Source organism: Pygocentrus nattereri, chromosome 5 (genome assembly GCF_015220715.1).
Source record: "Pygocentrus nattereri isolate fPygNat1 chromosome 5, fPygNat1.pri, whole genome shotgun sequence".
In the NCBI taxonomy this organism is placed as follows: Eukaryota; Metazoa; Chordata; class Actinopteri; order Characiformes; family Serrasalmidae; genus Pygocentrus; species Pygocentrus nattereri.
The window spans coordinates 21942242-21954926 of record NC_051215.1 but is presented as its reverse complement, the minus strand read 5'-3'; the positions used below and the strand labels follow the sequence as shown (position 1 = coordinate 21954926).

The following is a 12685-nucleotide window of genomic DNA, read 5'->3' as shown; positions in this document are numbered from 1 at the left end:
CGCTTTTCCTAAATGGAAAATAGCCCACATATTGTCATTGTTTCCCAATTTGTGAGAAGCAAAGGATATATTTTTGTGCATTTGGCCCATCTGTTCGGGGAATTTCCAAGAAAAACACAATCATGTTTGGCAGAACAATTTACAGAACATCTCAGAAAATGATGAATAACTCACAATAAACAGTAAACTTAAAAAGCTAAATAACATCAATGATGTTATTTATAGTTGTAACAGAATTAACATCCAGAAAGCTTCATATTTAAAAAGCGGTGATCAAATCATAAGGCAGAAAATTTGACAAGAACTATTAAAAATAGACAATTACACCATGTTTAATGATTAATTTTTGCAGTAATTCTTTCAACACAAAATGAATCTAATAATGGGAAAAGAACATGTCACTACTTTTTTACTTTGTTATTGAATGACACTCTTTTCGATACTTGCTGGTTCTTCGATATTTTTTCATGTAAATGTAGAACAAACTGGATTTTCGTCTTCACAGGTGAGCAGCTCAGCCCTTATAAGAGTGTGTTTAAACGCTGTGTGCTTATTGTGTCGGCTGTGCAAGACAGTTTGACATGATGAAAGCTGCAGTTGCCCGTTTTCTCTCTATATGGCCGTGTTAACCATTTTTCACAGCAGGGGGTTCTCACCCCTCCGCGCTCACTAGCAGCTCAACACAGAGTCCTAGTCCTAGTTCATCGGCTAACTTCATTAATAATTTCATTATGTTGCTTATAATCATTTATAAGTTTATAAGTGCATTTATATCACTTAAAAATCCGATAAGTGCAGAAAACCAGATTTTTTCAGTAATCAGATCAACACATCTACATGCACTTGGGTCATCAGATAATGCAGAAACCCCGGGTCTACACGAGTCAGACAGTAATGCGATTTCTGCTTTATAAGCAGCCAATAAACTCACAGAAGAAGACGTGACGTAAACGTAACATACAACTCAAACTTAATGTTGCAGCTTTAAAAAATAATAAATAAAAAAATCAAGTCACTTTACCTGAAAATACAAACATACATCATCTAGAAGTTGAACAATATTTAAATCCTTCATTTCTGCGTCTCGTGGTGACGCTGCTCGCTTACTTACGGTACCGCCGTCTGTTTTCGCACATGCTTAGACTGAGAAATCCGAAAGAAATCAGAGTAAGAGTTCACAGCACTGAGAAATCTGATTACTGACCTAAAATCCGGCGTCTTCATCAGATTTCTAGACGTTATTTCGATATAAGAAGTCAGAGCTTCCATTACTGGAAGTGCTGCTTCCATTACCATTTAAATAATCAGATAACTGCAGAAATCCGATTAGAAACAGATTATTAGGTGCATTTAAACTCTGTTTCCGATCTGCCAGAGAAACGGAAGAGGAAGAGGTTAAATGCCATCATATCCTCTCTGCAGACTCAATTACACACTCGATCAATCTCTGTCTCTCTACCACACAGTCGTACAAAGCAGCTGACCCATGTGGCCGACACCAGCTGCTCTGGGCACAACAGCGCTTCGGGCCCAGAATCCAGTTTTCCCTCTTAGAAGGCCTCCTCATCCTCCCTCTCTCTCTCTCCCTCTGCCGTTATGTCTCTCTCTGGAGCAACTGAGGCCAATCTGCACAAACACACACACACACACACACATCTGCCCTCTATAGTGAAGTATAAGCTAACACATAAGATTCATTTGAGCCCAGATGTGCATGGCCGGGAGACGCAGCTCCCTCTCCATTGACATACAGGACGAATAGCTTGTGGAGGCTTCAGTTCAACTGAATTTCATTATCCAGATCAGATAGTCCTTTTTAGGACTATTGTTGTACACACTCATTCCAACTCTGGGTAGAACATGATTTGAAACATTTTGATGCTATAACCACCACTTTGTCCCAACCAATCAATAAATAAATACAATTGTGCAAGAACCTTGTTAAAAGCTTTGGAGGAAGAAAACAAAACATTTTTAAAAATCACTAAAAAATGTTTTTTTTAATGACTTTTTACTTAAAGAGATGAGATAAAATACTGCTTATGTCTTTGGAATCCCCACCACAGCAGCAGTTTCAGTTTCATCTCAAAGTGTTTTCATTCCTCCAAAATCAAAAACAGTGATGAGCGGCTCAGTTAAACTCCCCCATTTCAATAAAACCAGGATTTTTAAGGACACAGATGCATCGGGTCACCAGACACAGCATTCAGTGTCTTACTACTGCTGTACTAAATTAAACCCAGATCCAGGTTTCAGATCCACAGTAGATGAATTGTAGCCTGAAACTTACACCAAGAAAGGCAGGAGAGCTTTAATCAGACCTGATATTTTGGTCTGAATCCAAATACGGTCCAAGAATTTTCTGTCTGAACCTGATCCGAGCCCAATGAAATTGTGATAACATGGATAAAGACAATATAAAACAGTATCAGCACATAGAACAGGTTATACCACATAATAAACAAAATAAAGTAAAGAGTTAAACTAAATCAGGTGGAAATGCATGTAAATGCAGGGCTGTGGGAATTCAAATGTGACATTTTAACCAGACAGATATTCGAGAAATGACGTCTAACCAACATGAGTAGTCAGGTCTTGTCAGGTTGGGACAAATATTTCAAGCTCTAAAAGCCCATCGACCTGACGTCTTTAAGACAAACAGACAAATGCCAATGTGTTTTCACCTCAGCTGATGCCACAGCTGGCCTCAATGTGTTTCATCAACTACTTTCTAGCTGGAAAACAGCAGGCTTGTAAAAAGTTAGTTAGCCGATATTAAATGTGACAAGTTCACCTAATTAATTTAAATGTTTTAAATCTTTTTTTCCATATAAGAACAACAAACCCATACCACGACCACAAAGCATGGTGGATGGTGCACAATCATGCTTTCCTCAGTGCAACCGGTTTTCAGTCACCAAAGAACCAATGAATTCTTTCTTATATTACAAAATTTGACAGAAAACATCAGGGCATCAATGTCTGTGATCTAAAACTCAGCACTGGTTGAAATGGGATACTCTGTTGCAGCCTGAGGTTACATGAGCTTAAGGTCACCATGCCCAATGCCAAGCGCGAGCTAGAGGGCTCTAAAGACCCCCAGCACAGGGCTGTGGAGCAGCGGAATTGTATTCCTTGGAGAAATGGAGCTCCATCCAATACCTTTGGGATGAGCTGGAGTGATCCAGAACTCCCTATTAATGCCCTTCTTTTCTGAAGAAACGCTGGAGGCTACAGACTTCTGGACAAAAAGTATAAAAGACGTCTAAACATCCAGGCCTACAGAAGAGTGAGATGTGAGCAGGGATAATGAGAGCACCTGAGAGCAGAGTATGAGCCCAGTGAAAGCGAGGCAAAGTCCGGGTGGTAATAGAGGTAGACTGAGGAGACGCAACTGGGCAGGATGTCGATGACCCCCACAGCAACTATGCGCCCGTCCAGCCAGTACTGCTGATGGAAGGAGCCGTATCCAACATCAGGGCCGTCAGGTGACGTCTCTGCCTGGAGAGAGATAGAGAAAGAGAGAAAAAGAGAGAGAGAGAAAGGGAGAGAGAGAGAGAGAGTGAGAGAGAGAGAGGGAAAGGGAGAGAGAAAGGGAGAGAGAGAGGGAAAGGGAGAGAGAAAGGGAGAGAGAGAGAGAGAGAGAGAGAGAGAGAGAGAGAGAGAGAGAGAGAGGGAATGGGAGAGAGAAAGGGAGAGAGGGAAAGGGAGAGAGAAAGGGAGAGAGAGAGAGAGAGAGAGAGAGAGAGGGAAAGGGAGAGAGAAAGGGAGAGAGAGAGAGAGAGAGAGAGAGAGAGAGAGAGAGAGAGAGATTAAAATTTCTACACATATACTCTGTCTATAACACCGTTATATGTGTTATTGGAATGTGCTGCTGCAACAGGATTGATCAGTCTGTGTCCAGGAGCACTGTAAAAGTAAAATCTGACACACAAACTTTTATGATGAATACACCCTGAAATGTAACCATCTGTGGTTTCATCCTGAAAACCAGCTGATTTCACACTGTGTGTTGTGTTGTCTGCACATGATACACACACTTCACTTCTAGGGGTGGGGTGTCCCAGTTCTTGCTGAGAAAGAAGGGGATGTGAAGTGTTTGGGCTACATGACCCTCCAAACAGAGTGATATCAGAAAAAAGGAATAAATTACCATAACCATTCTGTTATCTTAGTTTAACATTGTATCAGTGTATTGCATAACAAGCATAAAAAAAAAAAAGGGCAGTCTTGGGCTGGAGGTTAGGGAAATGGCCCTGTGACGGTTCGATCCCCAGTGCCAACAGTCCATGACTGAGGTATCCTTGAGCAAGACACCTAACACCTCCAACTGCTCCCTGGGCACCGTGGTTAGGGCTGCCCACTGCTCCGGGCTAGTGTACTCACTGACCCCTAGTGTGTGTGTATTCACTAGTGTGTATGTGGTGTTTCACTTCACGGATGGGTTAAATGTGGAGGTGGAATTTCCCCATTTGTGGGATTAAAAAAGTAGCTAGTAGCTTGTAGTGCTGATGTCTCGGTGGCTAGGTAAATTTCCTGTTCCACCTTAAATGGTGCTGTAGTTACATTCTGGCACCTGAGACATCAGAAGAAGCTGGGGAATATCTGACTTCAGCTTCATATCACTGAAAAATTAGGGGTGGGTGATAATAAATAATTGCCCCCCTCTTTGAAGGCGTATGATGCCCTAAATGTAACTAAAGCCCAGCAGTGAGGAGCTGAACTTTACCCTCCTCTGCCGTCACTGCAGACGGGCAGGATCGCCTACTGAGCAGAGCTAGCAGCTGTTAATGAAGTGATGCTTTTTTTATTTGAGGGTTCTTCCATTTCTCATGGAAGATCTCAACCACTGACCCTTGCAATTCAGTTCCAAGGGACACTCAAAAATAAGGGGAAAAGATAAAAAGAAGAAATGGGATTAGGCCCAAGTTTATTTTTACAGTACATTTTACAACAGGCATCATTCCAAAGCAGCTTTACAGAAAATATGGATCCCAGTGAGCATCGCCAAGAGTTACAGTGGCACTAAAAACTCCCTATAAGCAAGAGGAAGAACCCATGAGAGGAACCAAGACTCAAAAGAGGAACCCATCCTCCTCTGGTCGACACCAGATGGCAAAAAGTAACACAAGAACTACTGTTAGAAGTGAATCATAGAGAACCATGAACATCAGTGACTGTTAGAGCCTGTAATGATGATCCGTTAATATGAATATGAGGAGAACTCAATGTCCAAGTAGTGGTTCATCTCCTCCGTGATTGTAGCCTCTCATTCTGGTTCTGCAGCTCACAGATCCTTGTTACAGTGGAGGCTCTCGAGGAGAACTGGAGCTTCACCAAGCTGCTGCTTTTGTTAGTTTGCTGCTTTTTGAACTATCCATAGCTTTCCCTCGAGCACTGCCCAGCACAATCTGATGAATTACTTCTATTACTGGTGTGGTCACATTAGTGCTGTTTTGCTTGTAAAATAAACTTCAGACTTGATTTACTTCAGTGCTAAACAAATTCACTTAACTTATAAAACATAATAAAAAAACATTAACAAAACATGCCATGCTTGAACAAGAGGGCTACAGTCACCATAGTCAGTCAGAAAAACACAAACCAAACCAATCCAAAACCAAACCCCAAACCAAACCAAAACCAAACCAAAACAAACCAACCCAAACCAAACATCAGGCTGAAACTACATTATTTAAGGAAGTTAAATTGTAAAAACATCTAAAAAATTGTGTTATAAAAATTAGTAACAAAACAATGGAGAAAAAACAAAATGGTCTTTTCAAATGGAAATCTCTGAGGAAGGAAAACTCCATGATTAGTAAAATCTTATATTTCTTATAAATTAGTTTACATTCTGTCACAGAAAGACTGTCTCAGCCGTCAAGAGGGCTACAGTCACCACAGTCTGTCAGCAAAACACAAAACAAACCAAAATAAACAAAAGAAAGCAAAACAAAATAAAGAAAACAAACATAAAATGTAGCATTAATGGGCTGCCGGTTGGAACTACATCATTAATTGAAAACACTGTAATAACATGAAATTATCTGTTCTATGTTACAATTATTTAAAAAAACTAAAATAAATGTTACTTTAATGATAGTACTTTTGCCTTTTTTTGTCAGCAGTGTTACAGAAATATAAAGAAAACTGTGTGGAAAAAGACAAGATGGTGTTTTCGAGGAAGGGAGACAGGATTAGTAAAATGACTTTTTATTTTTAGTTTCCTTTACTATGTTGATCTGTAGGTCTCTGTTCATAAACATAAACCAGCCCAAACTAATTTACTATAAAATGAAATGGTGTTTGTATAAATTCAGAAAAAAGCCGCGTCAGTCACGACTGCATATGTGGACATATTTCTATATTGTGCTCTATTTACACAAAGTTAGGTTAGTTCATCATTTATGTTGAACAGACTCCCCCAAAATTTTACGCCGCTGTGCTGATGTTGAACTGTGTGCTGCACTGGGTCGATATGACCAACAGGTCAAAACAAGCTCAAAACAAAGTGACCGATGTGCCCTGATTGGTGTTCTTGCTTTGCGCTTCTTTCGTTTTGACATGTTACGTTTTTATACACACAGAAGCCAAAAGGAAACAACAGATTTCTCAAAATGTAGTGGAGGAAAAAGCCAGATATTAGACTCTGAAATGTAGTGGAGTGAAAGTAAAAAGTCAACAAAATGGAAAAACTTCAGTACAGATACACAAAAAAAAACTACTTAAGTACAGAAACTAATTACATTTACTTTGATACTCTTCACCACTGGTCAGTGGTGTTAAAGTCAGTGGTGATAAAACTTTTTTACTGATGTTCTTCAATATATCAGGAACCAGGATCACAGTTCAGCCAATATGAGGCTGTATGTGAGATGCAGATTTGAAACAAGGCCTGTGTGTTTGTAGAGCGCAGGAAAGAATGAATGTGCAGATAAGTTTAGAAGCTGCATATGTGCAGCACCAACAAGGACTATACAGTAGCCCTTGCTAATAGCTCCCAAATGTGGGCTCAGACCTTCTGCTTGTGTGTACTGGGCGTCTACTCGAGCCACACAGATGTGGGGGAGAGGCATTTTAATAAAAGTCCCTGCATGAACAAAATCAATCTCCAAACTGAAATGCGACAGGCAGGGGGTGTAATAGGACCCAGCTTTCTGGCTTATGCGTACTAAAAAAAGAGAGAGAGAAACAGTGAGAGCGAGCGAGACAGATGGGGGGGGATGGGGGGAGATGGGGGGGGGGGTGACACTGTATTTCTATCAGACACAAACAGTTTTCATCTTCTGCGGTGACGCTGTTTGACATGAACGCTCACCATGTCTGCAATGTTTTCAGAATCCCATCAGTGTAAAAGCTCATTACCAGCTCAAGCCTTCACTCCGGGCTTTTTTAATCAAGTAGCTTATTGGTGGGGGTGGGCTGGACTTCTCACTCAGGTTTTACCCCTGTGACTTCAAACAGCCTGGCGGAAGGGGGCGGTCTGGCACACTGTGGTAACGGGATCTCCTCCGTGGCCCCTCGGCCCATCTGGGCCCGGTTAGCTCTGCTGGAACGCAGCTCGTTATCACGCCACCGGGGAGCCGGGCGGCTAATCCTGCGCCCTGAGAGCCCGCCTGACCATACCACCACCACTCTCCACCAGCCAAATTAAAAACAACATGCACTTACAGGAACAGTTCAGCAAAAAATCCAAGTACAATTTGGACAGGATTCGTTTTAAACACGTAGGTAGGATCGAGAAATAAAACTGCAGAAATAACAAAGCTTTATTAATGTCGTGCAATAAAATCTAACAAATAATCCTGGGTTAAATTAATCTTGTGTTGTAAAACAAACAACGTTTGTTATTATTATTAACGACGTTTATTATTACTATTATTATAATATAATTTATACATATATATATATATATATATATATATATATATATATATATATAAAATTTAAAAATGAGAACTTCACGTTCATTGTATATAGAAGAGCCACAAAAATAACCCTAGATTAATCTAGAGGTATAAAATGAACTGTACATATAACACAAGTTTATGTTAATCCCATATTATACAACAAATAGTAGTAACAACCCCAGATTATATTAATCCCATACTAGAAAAACGCACAGCAGAAATATACATAGGCTATACATTAGGTACACCTGTTCAATTGCTTGTTAACACAAATATCTAATCAGCCAATCACACGGCCGCAACTCATTTAGGCATGTAGAGGTGGTCAAGACAACTTGCTGAAGTGCAGACTGAGCATCAGAATGGGGGAAGAAAGGGGATTTAAGTGACTTTGAACATGGCGTGGTTGTTGGTGCCAGACTGGCTGGTCTGAGTATTTCAGAAACTGATGATCTACTGGGATTTTCATGCACAGCCATCTCTAGGGTTTACAGAGAACAGTCAGAAAAAGAGAAAATATCCAGTGAGCGGTAGTTGTGTGGACGAAAATACCTTGCTGATGTGAGAGGTCAGAGAATGGGCAGACTGGTTCAAGATGATAGAAAGGCAACAGTAACTCAAATAACCAAACAAAATCTCTGAAGAATGTTTCCAACACCTTGTTGAAAGTATGCCATGAAGAACCAAGGCAGTTCTGAAGGCAAACGGGGGTCCAACCTTTTACTAGCAAGGTGTACCTAATAAAGTGGGCAGTGAGTGTATTTATCCCACACTATGAACTGAACTGTACAAATAACCCCAGACTATATTAATCCCATACTATAAAACAAACTGTAGAAATAAATCCAGGTTATATTAATTCCATACTATAAAACACAGAGTAGCAATAACCATAGACTATATTAATCCCATACCATAAAACAAACTGTATAAATAATCCCAGGTTATATTAATCCCATACTACGGAACAAACTGTAGTAATAGTCCCAGGTTATATTAATCCTGTTCTTTTAAATGAACTGTAGAAATAATCCCATGTTATACTAATCCTGTGATCTAAATAGAACACTAAAAACAATCCCAGATTATATTAATGCAATGTTATGAAAAGAGCCATAAAAATAAGACCAGGTCATATTTTGCTGTAAATGAGTCTTTGCTGTTCTTCTGAAGTTTGAAATTCCTCAGAAAAGTGTTTACTTGTATTCTTTGTGACCCAAATCAAGCCGACACACATGTTCCTACCTGAAGTGCAGAACTCTGAACATTATTTTGTTTTTTGACGATATAAAACCCCACAAATCACTGAGGCCCCATCCAAAACACACCGGACCATTCTTGAAATTGGCACAGCGCTAGCGCTGCCCAACCTCCTGGAAAGCGGTCACCACATATATCCCCCCCGCATTTCCTACCAGGAACGAAAGTGCATTCCACATGTGTGCGCTAATTATTTTCATACAGCCTGCTTGTCAAACAGGCTCACTGGTAAAGCTATTGAAGTGGCTGTTAAAACACACGAGCGCGCATTAAAGGACATCTGAGATGAAGCGGGCTGCCTCAGACCGGCCATCAGGCGCGATTAGTGCTTTCTGGGAGACGTGTTTTCAGCGAGAGAACCGAGACGAGGCTGGCTTGTGGTAGCGAAGTCACAAAATGCTGGTATTTCCTCCGTTCATGACAAGGTGCCCCTTTATTTCTGTCAGGACCAGGTTCGCGCTGATGGAAGCGGCTTTCAGCGCAAAGCTAACCAGGCAGGCAAAGAGCTGCTGAAAGATTTTAAGGCTCCACTGTCACACTTTTCGTCCAGAGCGATTATGATATATTATCGAAAGCTTTTGATCTCAAGTCATAGACAATCAGTATGAATTGTTCAGTGTGTGTAATTTAAATATTAACCATTCACGGTTTCAAAGTAAGCACTATCTTTGTGCCTGTGTTTGGTTAGCCGTGACCTCAGAGGGAGAAATCTCAGCACTTTGACCCATGCGTCACCTCGCTGGACGGCCTAATGACCACACTCCTGCCACTGTGACGACCAGAAAAACATACATAAGAAGACAAGGTGGGGGGATGAAAACACCAGGGCATTAAATGGGGCCCAAATCACAAACATATGGCAGCCTGGCACTCTATGTGTGTCTTTGTTACTCATTCACAGAGCAGGACGGTGTTAGACTGACTGAAAACGGGTGGAGTTAACGTTCCTCCATCTTTAACTGCACAATATCAAAACAAAAAAACAGAACTGTTCAATTCACAAACACAAACAATTGTGCTGAGGTGCAAAAGTTTGGACAAACTGCATATTTTTTTTGAAGTGATATGCTATAAAATACACAGCAGAGATAACCACAGGCTAGATTAATCCCACACTATAAACTGAACTGTAGAAATAATCCCAGGTTATGTTAATCCCATACTATAAAAAAAGCACAGCAGAGATAACCATAGGCTAGATTAATCCCGTACTATAAACAGAACCGTAGAAATAATCCCAGGTTACATTAGTCCCATACCATGAATTGAACTCTAAAAATAATCCAAGGTTACATTAATCTCATACTATGAAATGAACTGTAGAAATAATCCCAGGTTACATTAATCATGCAAAGGGTTCTTTAAATGTTCAGAAGAATCAAAATTTGTGTGAGTGCACTTAATGAATTACGGAAGTTGATCCATTACAAAGTATCAATACAGCAAAAATGGAAGCTTTTATGCAACTAATACGTAATAAATTGAGTTTATGAGTATCAGATAACGAAATCATTAATGAGCTGTAATTATTGATATGGTTTTTACCATAAAAAAAAATAAATGTGAATTGTTAATGATTCTAATTGGCAAACTATTAGACTATTATGACGTTGTTGTTTATTATGGCGTCTTATTCTAAAGTGTTACTCATTTTTATGCATATGATGATGCACAGTTAATCATATACGATTAAATGAACCTCAAACCATAACAGATCCACTCTCATGCTTATAGTAGGCAAGGTATTCTTTTAATCAAATGCTGCTTTTCTCAAAACATATTTTCGCTGTTTCTAATTACGGAGTTAAAGCCACAGACGTCTCTCCTACATCACTTTAATCTCCTTCTTGGCGGCTGTATATATATATATATATATATAGCACCATTTTACCACACATAAACAGCTAATAGTGAGAGCTAGCCAGGCTAAAGTACAGCCTCCTCACGAGGGGGTTAGTTTCACACGCTGTTACAACTAAGACCCCCAAAGTGAGGTTTGTGAGAAACTCATATTCCTCCATGTACAATCAAGAATCATTAAAAACATGCTACATATCACTGTTGTCTTAAGAAAACATTGCATCTTCATTTTTGTTATTTTTCAGTTTCTGACTATTTGAAAATGCCTGTTGTCGTTTACACTGCGTGTAAATTTCATGATGAATGAACTAAAATAAATGACCCCAAATGATGTGGGAAAATGTCTGGTTCCATTGACTTGTGTTAAAAGTAAAGTAGATTTTTTTCCTTGTCCTGTAAAGTGACCCTTTCAGAGATAAGAGGTTTCCTTTCAGCAACAGCGATATGTATACACATATTTCAACTGCATTGTGCTGAAAAATAAATATGCCACATTCGACCTCTTTTCACTAATTAAGTCAAGTCAAAGTTTATCTACATAGCACTTTTTACAACAGGCACTGTCGCAAAGCAGCTTTACAAATAAACCCAGTCCGAGCCCCCATGAGCGTCACCAGTGGCAACAGTAGCAAGAAAAACTTCCTGAAAACAAGAGGAAGAAACTCTGAGAGAAGCCAAGACTAAAAAGGGGAACCCATCCTCCTCTGGATGATTTTATTTTGAGGACTATAATTGTATGTGTTTAGGAGAGCTTATTTTGTTCAAAAAACAAAATTGTATTGAATAAATTGTGTTTTGCATAGATTTACTACAGTTTCTAGCAACTGTTACAACAAGCTCCTCAGTCTCCTTTTCTCAGTGAGGTTCTTCTTGAACAGCTACACGTCCTTTCAGACCCACAGAGCTGAGTGGTCTTCTCACAGTGGAAGGATGGACAGAAACACCTGTGGATGTTTTCAGATCTGAAGCAGCTTGATTTTCTCCTCTCTCAAAGATGAAAGCTTTCAGTGCTGTTTATCTGACGGGGGCAGTTTTAGGGTCAACCAGCTCTTCCAGGTGGTTGTTAGGAGTCCGGTTTTCTCTGTAGCTTTTAATCAGTTTTTAGACTCCTGTTCTTGTGCTCAATGTTTTGACTGGAAGCTGAATGAACGAAGGGTGGTGTCTGACTTCTGCACAGCACTGTAACGGCAGACACATGAGATGACTTAGGTCAGAAGGTCTTTCTCGGTCAATCAGAAAAAGAGGAAACGTCACTGGATGTTGGGGTCATAGACACACAAACACACCCGCCGTTTACCAGAGCAATCAGTGCTGGCTCGTTTAACCTGCCGCAGAAACATCGGAGACGGATTACGGATGCTGCCAGTCTTACAGCCTGACCCACGCTCCGTTAGCATCCCGCCGCTGTCCCGCAGATCTCCGCTCTCTCAGGGTTAGCCAGACACGCTGAGCTAAGATTTCAATACCGATGTGTCCATCTGGGATGATGTCAGAATAACATCACGCAGATTTGAGTGCAAACAGCACACGGCCGAGTCAGATCACTCTGCTCACTCCTAAACACTATCACCACAGCGGAGTTGAGAGTAAACGCAAAACAATGAGGAGACAAGAGATGGAGAGAGAGGGGGTGAGAGAGATAGACAGAGAGT

At 40.4% G+C, this 12685-nt stretch overlaps 1 protein-coding gene across 6 annotated transcripts in view; it reads right to left on the bottom strand.

Annotated features, from left to right (window-relative positions):
• LOC108430283 (arginyl-tRNA--protein transferase 1) overlaps positions 1-12685 on the bottom strand; it is a 172927-nt gene that overhangs the window by 69366 nt on the left and 90876 nt on the right. For all 6 annotated transcript variants that reach the window (XM_037538564.1, XM_037538565.1, XM_037538566.1 and 3 more), the window contains one exon: positions 3320-3501. In XM_037538564.1, coding sequence (XP_037394461.1) covers positions 3320-3501 — 182 coding nt within the window. The remainder of the gene's footprint in view (positions 1-3319; positions 3502-12685) is intronic.